Source organism: Castor canadensis, chromosome 16, assembly GCF_047511655.1.
Source record: "Castor canadensis chromosome 16, mCasCan1.hap1v2, whole genome shotgun sequence".
In the NCBI taxonomy this organism is placed as follows: domain Eukaryota; kingdom Metazoa; phylum Chordata; class Mammalia; order Rodentia; family Castoridae; genus Castor; species Castor canadensis.
Window position 1 is genome coordinate 86435845 of NC_133401.1, and position 22350 is coordinate 86458194.

A 22350-nucleotide genomic window follows, 5' to 3' on the forward strand; every position below is an offset into this window, starting at 1 on the left:
CAGGTGAGGCTGCCAGCCATCTCTCCTGCGCCTGCTGGCCCAGCCCACTTATCTACACTTGCTTTCTCATTTCCTCCTGACTTCTAGAATAACGTCCACAAAGCAACCGGCACCCTGCCCTGCTCCTGGCTTGCTTCTGTGAGGTCTGTCTCTCCAGCTGCAGGCTGAAGAAGACCCAGGAGGTTTCTCTTGCTCCCACTTCCCAGGGCTGGGACGTCCTCGCCCGGTCATTCTGGGGCGAGCTGGCGTCCCCCACGCTGGGCCCCACCTCGAAGGAGCTCCTGCTTCCTGCTGAGGCACTGGCGCTCCTTGTCGCAGATCTCACGCTTGTTTTCTGCGGTGAGCTTTTTCATGGCCAGCTCCAGGTCCTCCTTCTGTTTAGCTATAAAGTCCCGGTCCTGTGGGGAGGAAGGACAGGACTTTACCCACAGGCTCGGGCGACTCTCTGCGTTCCTATGCCAGGAGAAAGGTGGGCACAACCAGGGAAGAAAAGGTAGAAAAATGAGAGGAAAACACTGGAGACGCAGGAGACTGAAAATGCGTACACGTGGTGTGCTTGTGCGTGTGTCCAAGTGCGCAGTGCTTCAGGGGGCAATGGAGGGCTGGAGGGAAAGGACGGGTCAGGAATGACAAGGTTTTCGCTAACAGGATGAGCAGGTCTGAGAGATCAAGGATTTCATGTCTTTTAGACTCCAAATGACACCAAGCCGGCAGGAGCACATTCTGGGCTGGTGAAGATGTGATGCACGAATAGCCCTACGACAGAGGGGAGGGGAGGGCTGTGGGGAAGGCTGCATGGAGGAGGTGATCACGGTGTGTGGGGTTGGCGGTGAAGGCATTCAGAAGGAGAGCTGGGCAAAGACAAACGGACCGGTCACCACCACGCCGGGTCTCAAACGTCAGACCCCTTTGCTCTCCAAGGAGGGCTGGGGACTCACCAGAAGCTGCTTTTTCTGTGAGTGCTCCTCCATCTTCTGCTTCATGCTCTCCTTGCGCTGCTGCCGGGGGAGCTTCTCCACCTCGCTCTTCACCTGCAGGAGATGCCGAGGTCGGATCAGAGCCCTTCCCACCTGCGAAACTGCCAACCCTGCGCCGTGGGCGGGGCCGGGTCTCGTGGGCGGGGCCCAGCGCTCCCCATCAGTCCCAGTCCCTCAGGCGGTTCCCTGACTGCACAGGCGAGGCTGTGCTGCCTGGCTTCCCTCCCTTCTGATCTCAGATCTGAGTTTATCTGTTCTTCTCTGCCATTTTAGAAAATCACTGCCTCTTCACAAACCTTTCAGACATTTGTTTCCTAATCGTTCTCAACCCATGACATATTTACTCTTGCAAACGAGGCCGTCAATATCTAAGATCTCTGGTATCCATATTCGTATCACAATGCCTAAGATGTCTTTGCTCCAGCTGGGGGCGCTATGTCCCCCCGCAAGAATGCACGCTATGGTTCCTGCCCTTTGGGTCCCCAAGATGCAGATGGGGTCCCTCTAGCCCCGTCTAGCCCTAGACTGGCCAGATGACATTGCCAGGCAGGCAGCACCTTCTGCGCCCTGGCCTCAGGATTGGCTCGGATGCAGCCGGGACCCTTGCAGGGCAGGTGGAAGTTTCAGGACACTTGTTGACTTGGGTGAAAGTCGCTCTCTTTCCTGTGTTTCAGGGTGGGCCACCCCGCTACCTCCTGCAGGTGTGCACGAGCAGACATTTGTATAGGGAGGTCTTCTGCCCTCTTCAGCAATGAGACAGTGCCGGCCTGGACGCAGTACAATAGAAAGGGTGGCTGAATCTCCACCAGAAACCTCATTTCTGGCTAGAGAACCAAGAAGTAGGGTCTAGACAGCCAGGGAATGTGGGATGAAGGAGACAGCAAGAAGAGGGGACGCCTCAGTTCAGTGTATGAACGTGCCCAAGCCTTAGACTCAGCCCTGAGCCGGGTGTGAGGGAGACCGACCCTAAGCAGTACAGCTGAGGCTTAGGGACACAGAGCCAAGATCCATCCAAGTTGTGTCTTATCTGACTTAACAGGGCTGTCTGCCTGTGGGAACTAAAAGAAATTTATGTGGTTACAAGGTTCCTGGGATATAACTGAAACACTAAAGTGTGAACTCTAAATAGAGCCTGAAAAGGTCCGTATTTCAATGCCCTATAGCAACTACTAAACACACAAATAGCCAACTGATGAATTAAAGTGGGTACTATGAATACTAAAATACTCTAAAAAGACGTAGGGAAAGGGGACAGAGAAACAAAAAACAGAGGGAACAAACAAAACCAATCATGATCTCATTAAGTGTGAATGGTGTAAACATCCCTATTAAAAGGCAGAGATTTGCAGATCAGATATTCAAAGCTCAAAGCCTAATATATGCTGTCAGTGAGAAACCTATGTTAACAGCAAGTTAAACTAAAGGGATAAAGTCAGACATGGTGCCACCCCTATAATCCCAGCAACCTGGGCTACAAAATGAGAGTCTGTCTCAAAAAAAAAAAAAAATCAAAGGATGAAAAAATATATTCCATGCAAACACTAATCTAAAGAAAGTGGGAAGGTGGGCGCTGGTGGCTCATGCCTGTAATCCTAGCTACTCAGGAGGCAGAAATCAGGAGGATTGCAGTTTGAGGCCAGCCCAGACAAATAGTTCATGAGACTTCTCAAAAAAACTCACCACAAAAAAGGTCTGGTGGAGTGGCTCAAGGTAGAGGCACTGAGTTCAAACCCAAATACCGCAAAAAAAAAAAAAAAGTGGGATTGGGTACACTGAAATTACATAAAGTTAAGTACTTCTGCTCTTTGCAAGACACTAGTAAGGAGGATGACAAGCTACCAGAAAACAATGAATATTTGCAAAATACGTATCTGACAAAGCACTTGTTTTCCAAATGTAAGAAGAAGGGTCAGAATGCCTAACAAAACAAATCCCCCAGCTAAACGGATATCCAGATTTGAACAGATATCCAGCAAAAAGGACTTACGGGAAGCAAACAAGCACTCAGTAAGATATTTCAGATCATCATGTCAGTGTGATTGATGCAATAAAATCCCTGGTGAAACGCCACTCACTTCCAGCACACTGGCTAAAATAAACTAGTGACAGTTGACACCAAGGACACCAAGCAGCTGGAGCTCTCACACACTGTGGGGACAAAATGATGCAGTCCTTTCTGGAAAGCAGTCTGGCAATCTCTCACAAAGTTAAGCACACATTACCATCTGACCCCAGATCCCACAAAACTCTCCACCTTCTCTTCCGATTCTTGGAATTTTTTTTTTAATGGTCTTAGATTCGTAGCCCAAGTCCTGATCCTAGGCTCTCTGGCTTTTACAGTCTTAGGTCAGAGCTTCTCGATTTCGGCACTACTGACCCTTGGCACTACTGACTCTGTGGAGGGCTGTGCTGTGTGTTACAGGACAGGGCAGCATCCCCAACTTATCCCCCTGTACCCTCTCCTCCCTACCCCAGCCATGACAACCAAAAAGGCTTCCAGACAAGTGTCCCCGGGACAGAGTCCCTGGCTGAGAATCACTCCTCAGATAGAAGTCCTAATAAAATAGTTTGGACCTCATTGGTGCCACCCTGCTTCCTCATCAAGGATGCCTGGACATGGGGTTCAAGCCTGACCTGTCCCAGTGCCCTCTCGCCATGTGAGCTGCGCCTTCCCACATTGGTTGCTGTGCCCGGCCAAGGGCCAGAAGAGCAGCTGAGAAAGGGTCTGGCTTTCTGCTGCAGACACTGAAAACACCAGGAAGCACTCCCACAGCCAACCAGAGGCAAAGAGCAAAGCAAGCAGCGCTCGGGGGGCCACTAGCAAAGGGGCCAACCCTAGGGACAGTTCTGTCCCAGCATGCCCTCTGACTGAGATGTGTAAGGTTCTGGTTACCTGCATTCCAATCTAGCAACGGGAAAAACAAGCCGGCTTTTAACTAAAATTTCCTTAGGGATCCTTCCAGGACCACAGCTCTGCAGTGTTAGGGAGTTCCAACTACTTAAGAAATATAGCCGTGCTGGGCGCAGTGGCTCATGCCTGTCATCCCAGCTATGCAGGAGGCAGAGGCAGAAGGATCAAGGCCTGGCATAAACATGAGACCCTACTGAAAAATAATTAAAGCAAAAAAAAGGCAGGAGGCATGGCTCAACAGGTAGAGCATCTGCCCAGCAAGTGTGAGGCCCTGAGTTCAAATCCCAGTACTGCAAAGAAAACAAAATACAGTCATGATGGCTTTCTGACAAGGCACATTCAGAGAAAAGTGTCATTGTTGATTTCATCACTGTGCAAACTGGACAGAAAATATTTGGGAAAACCTGCACTCAACATGTACAGACTCCCCTCGTCCTAATTTCCTACGGCCTGACAACTATTTGCAAAGCACTACACACGGTGCGTGTGATATCTCCATGAGTTACAGAGCACGGCAGATGTGTGGAGGTCACATGCAAACAGTGTCACTTTACAGAAAGGATCTGCAGGGCTGTGGAACTGATGCTCAGAGGATTCTGAGGAATAAGGAAGTGTGAAGTGAGTTAGGAAATAAAACCCAACCATCAGCTCTGGGAACCTTGCACTGTGCCTGGCTGCCTGCCAATGTCCCATTGTTAGACATGTGACCCACGGCTCAGAGAAGCAAGTCTGCACAGCTCCGGCATGTCTGTGAGGCTCTCCAGAAGGGACTGGATCACGAGGGCTTGGATTGAATCAATGGTTTAATCCACTGATGGATGCAAAGCTTGAACAGACTATGGGGAGGTAGTGGACTTCCTGCAGGGTTGGAGGAAGCGGGTCACTGGGGAGGGTGTCTGTCCCCTCTCTTCCCTGTCCTTCCTGGTACTGCACTCTGCTTCCTGTCTGCCAGGTGAATGGCTCTTTTGCCACCATGATGCTCTGTTCAGCCCCTGGGGCTAAGCAGCCGTGGCTGAGCCCTCTGAAAACATGAGCAAAATCCATCCTTCCTCCTGTAAGCCGTTCTGTCATCTTAAGAAAGTAACCAGTGCTGTGCCTGGAGGACCCAATCACAACACCTCACTCACCTAATCCCAGCCCTGTCAAATTCTGTCTTTGGTAAACAGTTGGCAGTCTGTCCATGTTTTTTGCATTCATCTTTAAAATACTGCATTACGGTAACTTATCTCGATTACTGGTGTTTTTGAGGCCCCTGATTTGTGTCTGAAGTGAGTCACTTGTCCGGTGCCAGCCCTGGCTCTGCTCAGTCAGGACCCTTGGTTCTGCAAGCCGCTGTCTCCAGTCCCTTGGATGTGTCACCTGTCACTCCCACTGCAGGGCAGCCTGGGAGCGGGGCCCGGGGCCCCAGGACTGCCATCCACTTCGAGGCTGTTCATCTAGCACTTAGATGGAGACTGGGGGTAGCCTGAACTCCTCCCTCCTGAGACTCAAAGGCTGTCCCACCCAGAAGCCCTGCTGCAGGCAGGCTGATGTCCCTCCCTCCTCCTGTCTCTGGACACTCACTGCTTGACCATGTCCCCTTCCCCTTCCAACTGGAGGTGGGGGGAAGAGACGGCAGAGCACAGAGACCAGGTGTGCTCGCCCACTCTGCCTCTCTCTGCTGATAGCATTTCTGATTTGGGGGGCCACTTTCCTTTGCTTCTTCCTGATCTCGCAGCCAGTAGTGTGGAGCTGGGAGTTGTAAAAGTAGCTGCTCAGAGACCACATCACAAGGGCCTGGCTAGGAGTGGAGCCAACTCAGGAAGGACAGGGAAGGGGGCACTGAAGGTGTGGCCAGAGGACACAGGCCCCTATGTGGCTGCCTCAAGCGCTCACAGCCCCTCTGATGCCACGAGGGTCCTATGGCTCCCAGCAGCCCTGCCCCATGGCCGCTCACCTCCTTCTTCATCAGCTTGAGCTGCTCCTGGAACCGGGCATAGTCCCGGTCCTGCTCCAAGCGGATCCGCTTGGCCTCCTCCCGGCGGCGTACGGCATGGTCTTGCTCCATCTTCTCCACCTGCTGCTTTTGCTGGCGCTCCAAGTTCTCCAGCTCCGTGTCAAAGAACTTCTTCTTGGCCTGGAAGCAGCAAAAGTTCAGAGAAATTGAGCAAAGTCACTTTATACCTGGAAGGAAGATGCAGAGCTCAGAGCTGGGTTTGAAACCCAGCTCCACCACTTCTTTGCTGTGTGGCCTAGGCCAAGTCACCTAACCTCTCTGAGTCTCCACTTTCTCAACCACAAAAGGGAGAGAAGACCACCAACCTTGCAGAGTGGCTGCATTGTGCTCACAGAGGCGACTTCCTCTAGAGGTGCTCTGTGTGACCTTGGGGTGTGGTTCCCAGCCACAGCCTGCTGAGGACGGAAGCCCCAGGGACTGGTCCCCTGGCCCTCTGCGCCCTCCACCCAGAGCACTCACGCTGGTCTCCTGCTCGAAGCGCCTGAGCATCTGCTCCAGCTGCAGCTCGTGCTTGCTGCTCAGCTGCGCCTGGTTCCGGTGCTCTTCCTTCTGAAGCAGCCGGAGCTCTCGGAGTTCCTGGCGCCTGAGGATGAAAGGGCGCGACCATTTCCCAGTGACCATGTGGCCTCGGAGCTACGGTATTCACAGCGTGGCCAGCATGGCCTGGATCAGGGAGCAGTCACCTAGGCCGAGGCCACAGGTCACATGCTCGGGCTCCCTGCCATTTGCACTGCGTGTGCTCAGTACGGAGAGTGCTTACCACCAGCAAGAAGAGGAGGCCAGTCCAGCCGCCAACGAAGCAAAACCTTTGTAAGGTTACCTGCATGCTATGCAGTGAAAATTTAACAGAAACCACACTGCCATCTTCTAAGTGGGCAACAGCGTAGGGGAATGGATATGCAAGCTATGTCCCCAGCCCATCCTGAGCTGCTTCTAACTGACTCTAGGATGCTTGTGCCTTTAAAACATACGGACGTGTTTGATGTGTTACTGATGGTCTTCAAACTAATAATGGCGGAGCCTGCAGAAGCCTGGCCTCAGGCAGTTAGGGGGACAATAGAGAAGAGCGAAGCCCGCTGGCAAATGCTCTGCCTCCCATCTTCTTCCTCAGCCAATTCCTCATCACTGGCACTGCATTTGCCTCCAGAATGTGCGTGGAAGCCGACCACTGTTTCTCCCTTCTGGTCACTGTCCCAGCCTGAGCCTGGCAGTCCTGGACAGGGTCTCCCTCTGCCAGTCTTACCCCTTCTACAGCCAGGACAATCTTCCAAAGGGAACGTGGGAGCTGCTCATGCCAGTCATTCCTGTTCTGCAATGCCTGCAATGAGCCAGCCTCCCAACCCAGCTACAGTCCCTCATGACTGTGGTTCTGCCCACCCACAGACCACAGCCGCCTCTCCCTGACATGCTACACTCCAGGACCTTCTCTCAGATCCAGAAACAAATTGAGTGCCCCTCGCCCACGTCTTCAGCAACTGCAGCTCACTGTGCTCCCCTCATCCTTCAGGCTTGGTTCAGGGGGTTACCTTAGGAGCAGCCTCTGCCCAGCCCAGGCTCTCACTATCATATCACCATTACTTCCTTCATGACCAAGAATTTATCTCATGTATTATGGGTTGGCTCATTAAATGTGAGTTCTATAAGGGCAATCGCCTCATTTATCAGGGTCACCATCCTGCATCCACCTGGTAGGTAGGTAGATGGATGGTTGGATAGGCAATGCATGGGTAGGTAGTTGGGTGGATTAATGGATGGGATAGATGAATGGGTGACTGGATGATGGATGGATGGATGGATGGCTGGGTGGATAACTGGACAGGTAGATACATGAATGGATGGATAGATGGATGGATGGATAAGTGGATAAATGGCTACAAGGATAGATGAATGGTTGGTGGATGAATGAGCAGATGGATAGGTGATGGACAGCTGGAAAGATGGATGATGCGTGAGTGGGCAGATGGGTAGATAGATGATGCATGGATGGGTAGATGAAAGGGTAAGTGAAGGGTTCAGTGGATGGATTACTGGATATGTGGATAAATGGATGACTGGGTAGATGGACAGACAGATGTATGGATGGACAGATGATGGCTAACTGGGTAGGTGGGCAGATGGGTGGATAGATGGATAGGTAGCCATGGGTACATGGCTGATAAATGGATGGAAGGGTAGATGGACAGATGGTCGGGCAGATGGGTTACTGGGTGTGTAAATGGGTAGAATGGATGGCTGGGCATAAAAGCCCAGGAAAAACCAGTTTCCTTTTGTCTCCTCAACTCCCCCATTTCACACTATGGACTGACAGCTCTTCTTCTCACCTAGAAGATCAAGGGCCTCTCCCCGCCCCCACTGCCACCATCGATGGCTCCCACTTACCTGAGAAACCTCATCTCCTCGTCCTTCTTCTCATCTTCGCTGATTATCTTGGAGGTGGTGATGCTCACCTCTACGCCGTCCACTACAAATTTGCGTGTCCGCTTCAGGGTTTTGTTGTGCAGCCTTGAGTCCTGGCCAGGGAAAACATGTGCCAAAACTCAGCATTTAGGAGTCCATGGCTGACTCAAGATGAGGCCACAGCACTCCCGGCCCCACGGCTTGGGCCCAGGGCGGACATGGCTATGCGCTGTCTCTCTCACCTCCAACTTCTCAACCTGAGGGCTGGAGCATCGGGCATCACCCTCTCCCTCCCCTGGTCCAGGAGTTCAGACACGTCCCCTTCACTTCGCCTCCAACACTCTTGTGAAACCAGGACACTTCAGAAAAAGCCGAGTCCTACTCACTGGACATTCGCTGGCCCTGTGACCCTGGACAAGTCCCTGTCCTGTCTGAGCCTCAGCCTCCTCCACTGTTGGAGGACAAAGATGTGAGGAGGGGCTATGGGGCACACAGAGTGGTACCCAGCACTCGGTATTTATTTCTGAGAGTTAAGATCACAGACCACAGTTGTCCTCCACAGGGAAACTGTAATGGGGCCCCTCTCAGGAATAACAGATTTGGGAGTCACACCTGACTGGCCCGAACCCCAGCGGCAGCTGCACCTGCCAGGGGCTGCCGTGAGGTGGAAGATTCCTCATCACGTCTTTCACTGTGAATAACTGCACAGTTTGCACGTGGCTGCTTAGCATGTCCCCAGCACTGGGAGGTGTCACAGTGGTCGAAGTGTGGAGTGCTCAGCTCTGATTGCTGAGGGCTTGGCGGCCAGCACTGGGTTTCTGCTGACCTCTCCCTGGCTTCCGAGGCCCTTCCTGCTAGAGCCCAGCTCTGCCTTCACAACAAGGCCCCAGGGAGAGCAGTGAATGAACCAGAGTGGCCAAGGTGGAGACCCTCCCTTCAGTCCTCACTCCCCCAAAACCGGGATCCTCACTTTTCCACATTTCTCAGGAGGAAAAACAGACATGGCACTGTCACAGCCTTGGTTGGGATCAGGTGACGAGCAGTTTAAGTCTCTTCCATCTAAATGGTTCCTAAGGATCATCCTGTAAGATTTCAGCTCAGTTCACAGTTTAAGTGGAAGGAACGAAGAGAACACCAAGTGGGGTCGGAGCTGGCGGTCCCAAGTCTGACCACCTTGTGCTTCTGGCCTAGGCCAGCTCCTGACGTCACTCGGCCTCTGCTCCTGTCACCAGGCAGATGAAGCAGCCCTTTGTTTTTCCTGAAGTACTTTGTGCTGGGGTCGTGGTTATTTATAGGTCTCCCCCCTTGACGGGCCGAGCCAGGGAAGGAAGCTGAGCCCACTTCCTGTCATTGAGTCCATCTGGAACCATATGGCTGACCCACAAGTGTCTTCCAGAATGCTTTCTCAAGGTTTACTGGCCCTTTTACCCACACTTCACAATTTAAATCCAAGCCGACTGCTTACTATTACTAAGTCCCATACTGACCCAGACATTCAGGAGATTAAACGACGAGCCAAGCTGCAATCTCACAGGGTGAGCCTTATGAATCATTTAAATGGAAGGCAGGGGGCTGGGGGTGAAGCCCATGAAGCCATGGGGAGGCACCAGGCTCTGGGTTCATCCCCAAAACCCCAAAATAAGGAAGTGAATAAAATACAGTAGAGGAAAGCTACTAATTGCTTTGGAAGAGAACTGACCCTGAGCGCCAGCACACAGGGCTCCTGAACCTGCGGGGTGACAGGTGACATTACCTTCAGGGACAGGGAGCCTGTTTCTCTGTTCAGGGACAGGTCGGCTGACAGGGAAGGGCTGTAGTCCATGCTGCCACAGTCTGAGGCCCTCTTGGAAGGGTCTGATGCTGCGGGGACCAGGAGCTCCAGGCCACCATTGGCCATCCTCTCGCCACCCAGGGTCTCCAGGGCGCTGCTGTTGGGCCGGCTCTGGCCAGCCTTCTGGGACCTGGCGGCTGCAGGACTGAGATCCCGGGCCTGGCCAGCACCTTGCTTCTCTTCGGCCGCCTGAATTCTGGCCTCCATGGACACTGGCCGGGGCTTCCGGAGGGTAACAGGCACTGCTAGGTCATTGTCGCTTGACGAGACGGTGTCTGGGGGGCTGGTGGCATGGAGGGACCTGTCCCTGGAGGGCTGGCTGCAGGGACCGTTTGCGCTGTCCTGAGGCTGGCTGGGTGGCTGCAGGGCGGGTGGCTCCTCAGAAGGGTCCTGAGTATGGGTCTCCAGGGGCTGGAAGAGAGTCAGGGCCATGTTTCTTGGTCCAAGCCCAGGGTCAGAGACACAGCAGGGCTGGGAAGCCAGGCACCCACAGAGGAGGTGACGGTGCCAGGAGCAGAGCCTCCCTAAACCAAGGTGCTCACCATTCCCACAGCCACACCCATGACAGAGAGACCCCCAGTGGGAGGGACAGGGATCCCCCGACTCTCTCATCATGGCTTCATTTAACAATGACTAAACACCACCTACCCCCCAACAGAGATCATTGTGGTCAACTGGACAGAGGGCCCAGAGGTCACCCAGCTCCAGCCAGTGGTGGCAATGTGGGAGATAACTCCTCCGGCCCTTGAGACCAGACACTGCAACAACTCAAGGCACACTGGACATCTGGACTTTGAAGTGGCATCTCTTGGTCACTAAATGGCAAGTACTCACTTTTTTGGGGGGACGTACTAGGGGTTTGAACTCAGGGCCTTGTGCTGCCTACATAGGCGCTCTATCCCTTGAGTCACACCCATAGCCCTATTTTGCTTTAGCTATTTTTCAGGTAGGGGCCAGACTTGGATGACAAATCCTCTTATCTATACTTCCCACATAGCTGGAATTACAGGTGTGTACCACCACGCCCGGCTTGACTATGACCTCTGAGTGTTACAGGTGAATTCTGTTCAAGATGCTCACACCATGAACATCTTTTGGTCCCACAGATTCTGGCTTTTGACCTTGGCAAAACCAACTCTACCCACTTTCTATTCAATACCCAGAGCCATGGGTCTAGTTGAAGGTGACTCAGTGGCAGAACTGAGTTCTGAACACCCACGCCCTCTATGGCTCCCACTGGGGTAATAAGGCTGTGTGTAACTGCCACCTGCCTTCCTCTCCAGCCTCGCTGCCCTCACACGGGGGGCCATCACAACAGCCAACTCCCTGGAAAGGGCTCCGTACACAGCTCGGCCAGCCAGCTGGGCTGTGGTGATCTGCTCAGTGGTTTCTATCAACTTAGAATCGCTTCCATTTCTATTTAACTCCAGCAAGTGGTAAGGCTGCAGATGAGTCACAAGTGTGCAGACACAGTCCCTGCCATGCTAGGGCAGTGGACTGGCCAGGTGGCCATAGCCCCTGGCCATATGTAGCCCCACCTGTCTGTCCCAAAGGGTGCTGCAAACACTCCAGAGCCCCACCCAGAAGGCTGGGGATTTCGTGTGAAGGTCTAGACTCTGCTCTCTCCTGAATGTATGGAGTCAGGGCCGGCTGACACCTGGCCATGTGCGTCCTACCCAACCCAATGCGGCATCTGGAGAGAAGAAAGGAGCCTCCCGGCATCCCTCTGGCATGATACCCTCTCCCCCTCACCTCCCTGGAACTCACAGAGGTGGCGTCTGTGGCATCTTCCTCTTCGCCCTCATCCCTGCCATCCTCGATCTCCTCCATCACCTCAGCCTTGGCCTCAGCCACCAGTTCCCGCAGAGCCTTGTTACTGGTGACACCACTGACGAACGGATGCTGAGGGGCAAAGCACCTGGGTCAGAACCACTGAGGCCGGGACAGGGTGGAGGGCAAAGGCCAGCTGCACCCCCAGCTGCATCCCCAATTTGGAGAGGGGAACCCACGGCAGCTCACAAAGTCCTGCCTGTATCAGAGACAGGCAGCTCCCAGGCCTGGCACTCCCTGGCTGTGGGCCCTGGAGCAGGTCACTGGACCTCTCAGCACAGGCTATTCATCTTTGAACTTGGTGACAATAGTGCTGATAGAGGACAGTGTTGGAGCCAGGGGGAGGTCTTTTTTTTTTTTTTGTACTGGGGCTAGACTCAGGGCCTACACTTGAGCCACTCCACCAGTCCCCTTTTTGTTTTTGATGGGTTTTTTTGAGTTTGGGGGTCTCACGAACTATCTGCCCTGGCTGACTTCAAACCATGATCCTCCTGATCTCTGCCTCCTAAGTAGCTAGGATTACAGGTGTGAGCCACCAGTGCCTGGCCTGAAAGGTCTTAATACGTGGTTTTAATATATATTTTTGACGGAGTTATATCTGACATATAGAATAGCTTGCAAACTGCTAGTGCGATGACTTCACACCCATGCACAGTGTGACCACCACCCAGGGAGACATACTCGACATTTCCACCATTCTGGGAAGGCAGGCCTTGGCCTCCCCATAGCTGCCTCTCCAGAGCCCTGCTGAGTGTGCTGCTCAACTTTGCATCCAGGTAAAGACCAGGGCCTGGGTTAGGGCCTGCAAGGCCCAGCACCTCTCACTTGGCCTGACTGCTAAGTCTCCATCCAGTGGCCTGCTGGGCAGCTGCAGTGGGGGGGACAAGTCAGTGTCAGGTCACTGACATGCCGACTGGGTAGGGTCAGGTGCTCACCTCCAGCAGCTGTGCTGCGCTGGGCCGGGTCTCTGGGTTCTTATCCAATGCTGTCTTTAGGAAGTCCCGGAACTCCACAGACCTGCAAGGACAGGGTCCATGATGAGCTCAGGGAGGGCCCCAGGTTGAGAGTCCCCCTTGTCACAGCTATCACAGCCTCCCAGAGAGCCGATGCTTCCCAAAGACAATGCCCAAGGACAAAGGGCCCGTTTGTGGGCTGAAACAGTGCAGGTGACAGGGCCCACACGAGGCCCTTCTCATGATGGACAACACTGTTCAGATGGGGACATGGAAGTCGGAGAGGAGAGGGACTTGCTGGAATATGGCATTGCTGGGATTTGAACCCAAGCCCCCAGTCCCAGCCCAGGGCTGTGCGCCATGCCTGCTGGGGCTTGGCTTGGGCTCTTGGTGCTTGTGGGATGACAGGACCCATGTACTTGGCTTATAGGATTTGTTCTTGTGTCCAGAGCACAGAGGGAAAGGCCGGCTCTGAAAGCCCTGCAGATCCCCAGGCCCCCCCGACTTTAGGAGACATTGTGCCTTCCCAGGGTCCCCTTGCCCCTCACCACTTGGAGGGTGCCAGCAGCGTGGGGGGGTCCGACTTGGCGATCTTAAGCAGGACACGCATGGGATTCAGCTCGTGATGTGGGGGCTCGATCTCTGCCATCTCAATCAGCGTGATGCCAAGGGACCAGATGTCTGCCTTGTAGTCATAGGGCGTATCCTTCATGGTCTCACACAGCACCACCTCGGGGGCCATCCTGAGCCAACCAATGACAGCAGAGGGCTGAGAACGCCCCCCACCCCCGGTGTGTCCTGGAGGCTAGGATTGCGGGCCACCACCAGCCTGAGCCAGAGATGGCCCAGGTGTGAAAGACCTGACCTCCCACCGGCTTCCTTAGAAGGAATGGTCTTCACTTCACGGTGCCCACCAGGAGACCTCCTGCCGTTCCCAAGGCTGCCACCAGGAGGCAGCAGCGATCCAGAACAGAGTCCTGGGGAGGGACGCGGGTGGGTTTGGGGAGGGGGCACAGCAGCACAGAGAAAGGATGGGAGAGGAAAGGAGGAAGGAGCCAAAGGGGGGAGAGAGAGGGTTAGGCGAAGTTAGGCGAAATGAGCGAGCAAGCACCACCGTGTGTGTGTGTGTGTGTGTGTGTGTGTGTGTGTGTGTGTGTGTGTGTGTGTGTGTGTGTGTGTGTGTGTGTGTGTGTCAAGCTGTGAAAACACAAGACAGCAAGTCATTAGGCATGAAGTTGAGTAAGAGAGTTTTGTTTCATTTTGAAGTCAGTTTGGGAAGAAAGGAATCACAATGGCCTGCCAACGCCCAGGGAGACTTCCGGCAATGGGAGGAACTGATTCTGCATTGTGGGTTCATCCTTGCACCCCACTCCTGGCTGGAGCCCTGCGCTCAGTATTTATGTGTTAAATAAATCAAGAACTGATTTTCAGGGATTCAGTTTAGCCCACACTCACAGCAGCCCTACTAAGCAGGTGCTGTCACCTTCCTGGCTTACCATGAGGAAACTGAGGCAGAAACACAATACACTGTCCGAGTGGACCCTTCCATGGCAGGCTGCCTGCCCACCCACCTCCACCCAGAGGTCACCTCAGGGTTTCCAGCTCATGTCCAGCCCCCTGGAGTGGCGCGACTCACCAGTAGGGCGTCCCTATGAAGGAATCTCGCTTCTGCAGAGTTTTCAGATTCTTGGCAGACACACCAAAGTCAGCTGGAAGACAGAGTCCCAGATAAAATATGTGAGGGACAATCCTCCACCCATGGCCCCGGGGGAAGGCCACGATGTGGACTCAGGGATGTTCAATCACTGTCCAGCAGAATACAGATGCTGAAAAATGGAGCACCATCTGGAGCTGTGAAATGTCCCGATGGTATCCTCCCACCGTCAGCAAAAACTGGCAGGGGCCCTTGGGAACGCTGTCTGGCAATAACAAAAACCTTTAGAGCATCTGTGCCCAGGTGACACAGTAATTGTAACCTAGGGAGCTTCTAAGGAAAAAACACTGAATCAGCAATGAATCTGAGACAACCACAATCGCTATCTTTTTTACTGTCATTAAAAAAAAAAAAACCTTTTTATGTGTAACATACATTAAATCTATCCTGTCTTTTTCAAAAAGATTTTAAGATTCTCTCTCTCTCTCTCACACACACACACACACACGAGCAAGATAAAATAGGACATTCACAGAGGTAAGACAGCAGGTATGGCAGGAGGATCCCAAATTCCCAGCCTGGGCTGTATACCAAAACCCTGCCTTGAAAAACCAAGGGCTGAGGATGCAGCTCAGCGGTACAGCATTTGTCTAGCAGACACAAGGCCTTGGGTTGTATCCCCAGCTCTGCCAGAGAGAGAGAGAGAGAGAGAGAGAGAGAGGAGAGAGGAGAGAGAGACAAGACAAGGTCAAAGGTAAACATGGAATAGTTTAAGAAAAGCCATACAAAGCTGGTGGAGTAGCTCAAGTGGTAGAGCACCTGCCTAGTAAGTGCAAGGTCATGAGTTCAAACCTCAATACCATCAAAAAAAAAAAAGGAAAAGAAAAGCCACTTGGTTCCCCCACCCCGGGCCCCACGAGGGTCTCTGTAGTCACTAAAATTAGTTCTGAAGTACTTTTCCATTGAGGTGCAGCTCGGCTAATGCAGACACTGTCTGGCATTGAGGAAGTACTGCAGTGGCCTCGCTGGCTGTGTGAGGGGATGAGGAAACCGCACAAGGTTCCTTCCACTTTCCAAGTTCTGTAACTTCCCTGTGATGTGACTTTCAGGACTAACAAAAAACAAATCTTTAAAATTTATCTCTAAATGCACCCAGCACTTGAACTTTCCTCCCCAGCCCACAGCAAAGAGAAGAACCCAGAGGTACACAGAGAAATGCCCTCGGGGCATTCAGGGTGACTGAACAGGGGAGGCCCTTGGAGAGGTCCCTCCTCCAAGCGCAGCTGGACGCTAACAGTGCCTGGCCCTAAGGAACCTAAGGTTCTAAGAAACGAGGGTTACTACACTGCCTGGGCTAGGCTGTCCACCCAAGTCCATCAGGCCACTAGCAACTGCTGCGTTCAGAGCTTCAAGCACACTCACGACCTCACACAGAAGAGGCCCAGTGCTCAGAGCCCAGACACTTGTCCTCTTTTCTGGGTTCTTTTGGTCACTGTGCAGCCAACTGAACAGAGTACACAGTGGGGACAGAGCAAACCAAGCCCTTGCCCTGGGATAGCTCAAAGTACAGGGGTGGAGGCAGAGAGCAGCCCTGTCCACACAAGAAGTCACAGGAGGAAGAAGGAAGGGGTGGGGCCTGGAGGAGGCGCAGCCCAGAGCCTCTGAGCAAGTCACTTATTCAACAAATATGAACTGAAGTCTTCCATGTGCCAGGCACTGCTCTAGGTGCCTTCACAGTCCTCTCCTCAGGAAGCTCGGCATTTCAGTGGTGGGAACACACCACCAACTTGGCATGGTTCCTGGAGGACAGGAATCCTGGGGGCAGCAATTCAGGTAGGGGGTAGGATTTTCTGGCTGTGACCCAGGCAGGCCTTGAGAATTTAGGCCGAGGCAGGGCTTAGCTGAACTGAGGCCCTTTCCTGGGAGTGGTCAGAGAGCTGGTCTCCAGGCCCTGGGAAGTGCCAACTGGACAGACAGAGTTGCTGTAAGGGGGCAGTTTGGCCAGAGAGGAGACGAGGGCCCTGTCACCTCCTGGGGTGGGATCGGTAGTGACTGCAGGTGAGGCTAAAACACAGAGGCTCAGTGTCCCCTTCCTGCTGGGTCAGCCTGGGCCTGTGTGGACCTGCTTCCTCTGCAAACGCAGGGCCGGCACTATGTTCCTGCCCAGGCAATCCCCTGGGCACAGTGACAGCCTCTTAGACCCGGACGAAGCTCCCCATGTGGCCCCACTGACCCCTTCCTGAGGAGGGGAACAAGACTGAAGCCACAGCTTTCACAATGACACAGCGGGACCAAAGGCCTCCCTGAAACAGCGCCAGCCAGCCTTCCCTGCGGCTGCTACTTCCCCTTCCGCCACCCAACATGGAGCCCAGCCAGGAGGGAGCTCCTTGCAGCCCAGGGGCGCTGGCTCTCCTGGGCAGCAGCAGGGTGGCCCAGCCCTGCAATCCCTGCCTGGAGTGCAGAGGGGTGGCCTGAGCACTGTTACCTGTGACCTCTTCTGATGGAAAGAAACCAGGCCCCACAAGGAGGGAGGGATCCCCAGACCCCATTTCCACACAGCCGTCCCCAGCACCATGGTGGCAGCACGAAGCACTCAGCAGGTTTAGGAAGGGACGCTGGTCATCACAGGGGAACAAATCCGCACAGGCTTTGCTGGACGCCTTCACTCTCTGTCCCCCCCACCCCCAAATCCACACTTTCACTTCCCACAGTGTCAGTGACCTGCGGTCAGCCGCAGCTAAAAATATTACATGGAAAATTCTAGAAATAAATGACTCCTAGGTTTTAAATAACGTCCATTACTATGTCCATCGCTCACTGTGGCTACTTTATACACCAAATGGCACCATAGGTGTGCGTGTCTAGGGAAAAGGTAAACGTGGGGTTCAGTCATTCCTGGGCCTCCAACCGTCTGCTGAGGGTCTTGGGATCACTGTATGTTTTTAAAAAAATAAGTGGATTTAAAAAAAAAATGTGTTTGACAGTAATTCTACTTCTGGAGACAGATTTCCAAAATCAGATTTATAACACAGGTGACCGCTGTGAAAGCCGGTCACGAGGACGAGCTGAGGACACTGAGCTGCTCGCGGGAGCATGGAGGTCAACAGTCACGTGCACTAGGCTCTCGGGCCGTGGACTAACATGCAGCCCTGAAAAAGAGCGTGCTGCAGCTGCAAAAGCTAACTGCCAAGTCTGCCTTAGCACATTACCTCGGACATGCTGTTTAGATCACAGAGCACCCCCCGTGATGTGCACGACACGCATGTAGCCTGTACCTCAAAGAGAGATGCGTGTGACTGTGTAACACGTTTGCCGGACCCCAGTGCAGGGTCTGGAGGGCTGCACAGCAAACCAGAGGTGGCGACCTCCCTGGTGTGGGATTCTGGAGCAGGTGATACGCAGAGGGGGCCTTACGGGTTTTGCTTTATGCACATTTACTCTTTCAAATGCTTTGGATGGAGAGGATTGCTTTTCTGGTTTAAAAAACAGAAATGCATGCAGCAACTCAATTTTGGTTTTGTGGGTTTTTTGTTTTTTCTCTCTTAAGTAAAACCAGGATGTGGTGAGAGAATTTCGCACTCTGCTGGGGGGTGGGGTGAAGGGCTTGAACGGAAGGGAAGCAGCTGCGGCAGGCAGGTGCGAACCACGCCCGGCCACGGCACAGGCCCAGGATTCCTCCTGCAGGAGCCGTCCATCTCAGCAAGAGGCTCAAAGACCCCTCACAGCATGGGTGAGAACCCACCCGCGGCACCGACACACCCAGCACAGTGCCCTCTGGGGTAAATCACGCCTCGTGCGTTCGGAACGTAAGAAAAACACACAAGTGGCCGGTCCACGGGGAACGCTTACGCACTGATACTACCGACGCCAAAGCTAGAAATTAGGTGACGTGAGACGAGGCGGTCGGCAGGAGTGGCGGTGGAACGGCCATCGCGGGGGCCGGGGAGGGCGGCAGGACGGATCTCAGGTCGGTGGGGGGCCGTGCTGACAGCAGTTAACTGCATGTTCCAAAGAAGACAGGCATGGACACGCCCGACACGGCTGTCACACCCTGGACACACGTGTGGAAACTTCACCGTACGATCACTGTGTGCCGGTAAAGAACGAGAGGCGCATTTTGAGAAAGGCACACCTCTGTCTGCACACTTTCAGTCAGCTCTGCGTCACTTACGATCCTAGCACGGAAAACTGCAAAGAGTCCATTGCAACTTCTAAATGAACTCATGTCCTCGTGAGCGTGTGGACATGTGCGATCGTGCGTAGGTGCAGTCTGTCTGTCTATATGGAGGTTTGGGGTGTTGGGCACTGAACCCAGGCCTCAAGCAGTTAAGCACAGGCTCTAACCACCACGCCACACTTCCACACTTGGGTATTTTTGATCCGTGGTTGGTAGAAGCTGAGGGTGCCCAACCTGTAGCTCTGGAGGGTAGACTACATTTTCTATTTTTAAAAAATGCAATCAGAGCACCTCCCTGGTAAGTGTGAGGAACTGAGTTCAAACCCAAGTACCGAAAAAAAAGAAAATGCAGTCAGATTAAACACCATTTCACAGTTCATAGGAAGTACCGGATGTCCTTCTTTGTTTCTGGGACAGGGCTCGCGCTATGTTGCCCAGACTGGTCTGGAAGTCAAGTTCAAGTGATGCCGCACTTCAGCCTCACTAGCGGCTGTGACTACAGGTGTGCACCACCAAGCCTGGCTCTGCATTACACATCTTTGCAAGAGAAGCTTAATTTTCCACAGTTGAGAAAGACTTCATTGTATGATGGTGCCATAACTCACTTAACAAATCCTTTCCTGGAGCACACTCACCTGGTCGTTTCTGATTTCTTGCTTACACTGCTTCCACCAGCATGAGTGAGAGGCAACTGTCAATGCCAGCAGTGCCCTGTGGGACAAACACTAGCCAGGCCCCTGTAGGCCAAGAGTGGGGACAGAGGAAGCAGAGGCTGGAAGCCGGCCCAGCTCCCAGGGGCCTCCTTCCTGGATCGCAGCAGGGAGGCCTCTCGTAATCACAGGACATCTGCATTCCAGCTTCACTGTGTCAAGGTGTCAGTGCCAAACAGGGAGGTGAGGAGCCGCGTGTGACTGCAAACACATGGCCCATCTCTTGGGTCTTATTATCTAGCTATGAGGCAGAGATCATTCACGTGACTTTGTGTTTTGGTTTTTTTTTTTTTTTTTTGGTGGTACTGAGGTTTGAACTCAGGGACTCATGCTTGCTAGGCAGATGTTCACATGGCTTGAGCCACTCCCCCGGCCCTCACGTGACTTTACTACAGTCTATTGCTGTAACTGTTCTACTTTACTATAATCTCTGACTGTGTCTGAATTATAAATTAAACTTTATCCTCAGTAGGTATGCAGAGCAAAAACAGTAGTGAGAGGATTTGGTCCCATCAGTTTCAGGCATCCACTGAGGGTCTTGAAATGTGGATAAGGGGGGACCATGGCACACAGAAGAATCTGGACCCTGGTTTGCTGGAGCAGGAACCAGGGATGCTGGTTAGGGTGATGCTGGGGTGAGAGATAGGTGACTGACCTTGCCTGGCCTTCTGCATATCAAGGGTCCTTGGGGAGTTACAGAACCTGAGGTAATCACAGACCGAGGTGAGGGTGAGACTGGAGGTGACATTTGTTCCTGCATACCTGCTGCATTCCAAACGCATGCTGGCTGACACCTTCCTGGAACTTGAAAGTCCCCGAGGGCTGTGGCATTCATCACCTACCTTCATAGAAGAACTGGGCTGGAACTCAGGTGCCTGTGGTGTGGGACACCCACCTCGAGCAGCTATATTGGGACACTCCCCACACAGGACAAAGCCGCACACTGGCTGGGTGTGCGGTTCCTGCCACACTCGGGACTTGTCCAAGGTCACCCTATGCTAAGTAGCAGATCCAGGACAAGATCACAGGTTTTCCCACTACAAAGTGCACACCCACAAATACCCCAATATTCCAGGATCCCTTTCTCTCTGCAAAAACAACTCCACTTGCTGATCCACAACTGCTTCCCACCCACGCTGGGCTGCAGCTGGGCTGGACCTGACACCTATCAAATAACATCAAAGAAACTTGAAATCCTAACACAAGGAAGAAGCAAAATGCCCAGTGTGGAGGGAGACATGGCCATGAGTACCTGCCTCCATGTGAAGGTACTCTGTCCTCCAACTGCCACCCAGTCACACAGTGAGGAGGTTCCATGGTCACCCCACTGTACAGAGGAAGGAACTGAGGTTCAAATGGCTTACTGGGTTCTGCAGAGTACACAGAAGTGGTTGAGCCAGGATTCGAACAAGGCTTGTCTGTGTCTAGCTCTGCAGTCACCTGTTCTATTCCCACTCTGCCAAAAAGCACAGGCTGTCTCTACGGAAGGAACTGATGCCGGGAGAAAGGCCTAAAGAGCAGTTGCCTATGGTCTGAGTGCAGTGGTGGGGGCTCCAGGGGCCAGAGGGTAGGAAGAGGCCAGCAAAAGACCCTGGGCTCCAGGGCCTCTTGCACTGCTCCAATAGGCTGCCGATTCTGAGCTCGTGGGAGGAGGATTTCCAAACAGAACAGGCCCAACAGGTGTTCACACCATGGCCAGGGGCCCAGCGAGAGTTGTGTGATTCACTACTGTCCCTGGACTTTCTTCCTCCTTAACTGGCTTCCTGGTGGGGAAGCTCCCCCAGTCAGGACACCTCAGCCATGACACCCCAGTCACGACACCACACCCAGGACACCCTGCGAGGCACCGCAGGCTCTGCCCGCCATTGCCCCCCATGCCCAGTGCCCTCACCTAGCCGGATGTCCCCCTCCAGGGTCATGAGCACGTTGCCAGCCTTCAGATCGCGGTGGATGATCTTCTTGCTGTGCAGGAAGTCAAGGGCTTCCAGCATCTGACGACACACAACCTGGATCTGGGGTTCGGTGAGGCCTCGGTCCAGTTCTGGAAAAGAGGGGGTGTTACTGTCTCTTCACCCAGCAGGAGGGGAGCAGGAAGGACTGATGAGTGGAGGTCAGAGGTGGGCAGGGCCTGGCAGCCCCTCTGTGTCAGGCTATGCTATCTGAAACACAGCAGGTGAACTCAGGATGGTCTGAGCAGGGAAGACACAATCATTTTTCACTTACAAATTCCCTCTGGTGCAGTGAAGGGCTGCAGGGCTCAGCCAGAGGCCGTCACAGTGGCCTGGGCAGATCAGAGCTGGCCAGGGAGGAGAAGAGCAGAGATGACTGGATGGATGGGGGCTGGTGACAGAGATGGGGCTGAGGGGATGCAGTGGGAGATGGAGTGATCTCTATGAAGGGCCACCTAAGGCCCCTGGGCTCAGGGCCTCCCTGGTGTCTCAGGCCCGGCTTGAAGGCACTGTGGTGCCTGTCCTGCCCACAGACAGGAATCCACAAGGCTCAGTCTCCCTTTCCAGGTCCCTCAGGATGGTAAAAATAAACACAAAGCCGGAGCTGCAGAATCCACCTGCACTGCCCAGGGGAAACAGGCCCCAGAGTGGCCCTGGAGCAGGGCCCCCATCTCTGGGGTCCATAGGCTGCTCCCCTCGCTGTGACCTCATCTCTTTTATTTTCTGGAGGTATGGGGATTTGAACCCAGGGCCTGGTGCTTGCTAGGCGGGTACCCTACCACTTGAGCCCCAACCCAGTCCTTTTTGCTTCAGTGATTTTCAGAAAGGATTAGGTACTTTTGCCCAGTCCAGCCTGGACCATAATTCTTCTACCTACACTCCTGCATCACTAGGATTACAGACATGTGTCACCACACCTGCTCCCCCACATACACCCCCCACACACCTTACAACCTTGTCTTTAA

General features: G+C 53.6%; 1 protein-coding gene across 2 annotated transcripts in view; it reads right to left on the bottom strand.

Annotated features, from left to right (window-relative positions):
- The window catches only part of Stk10 (serine/threonine kinase 10), a 74366-nt gene that overhangs the window by 11025 nt on the left and 40991 nt on the right, over positions 1 to 22350 (bottom strand). Inside the window, exons 4-14 of one of the 2 annotated variants that reach the window (XM_074057792.1) lie at positions 21328 to 21477; positions 14532 to 14604; positions 13444 to 13638; positions 12878 to 12959; positions 11880 to 12014; positions 10035 to 10523; positions 8264 to 8394; positions 6344 to 6467; positions 5825 to 6004; positions 939 to 1031; positions 269 to 398 (exon numbers count right to left, since the gene is read on the bottom strand). In XM_074057792.1, coding sequence (XP_073913893.1) covers positions 269 to 398; positions 939 to 1031; positions 5825 to 6004; positions 6344 to 6467; positions 8264 to 8394; positions 10035 to 10523; positions 11880 to 12014; positions 12878 to 12959; positions 13444 to 13638; positions 14532 to 14604; positions 21328 to 21477 — 1782 coding nt within the window. The remainder of the gene's footprint in view (positions 1 to 268; positions 399 to 938; positions 1032 to 5824; positions 6005 to 6343; positions 6468 to 8263; positions 8395 to 10034; positions 10524 to 11879; positions 12015 to 12877; positions 12960 to 13443; positions 13639 to 14531; positions 14605 to 21327; positions 21478 to 22350) is intronic. The other variant, XM_074057793.1, reaches the window with a different exon arrangement.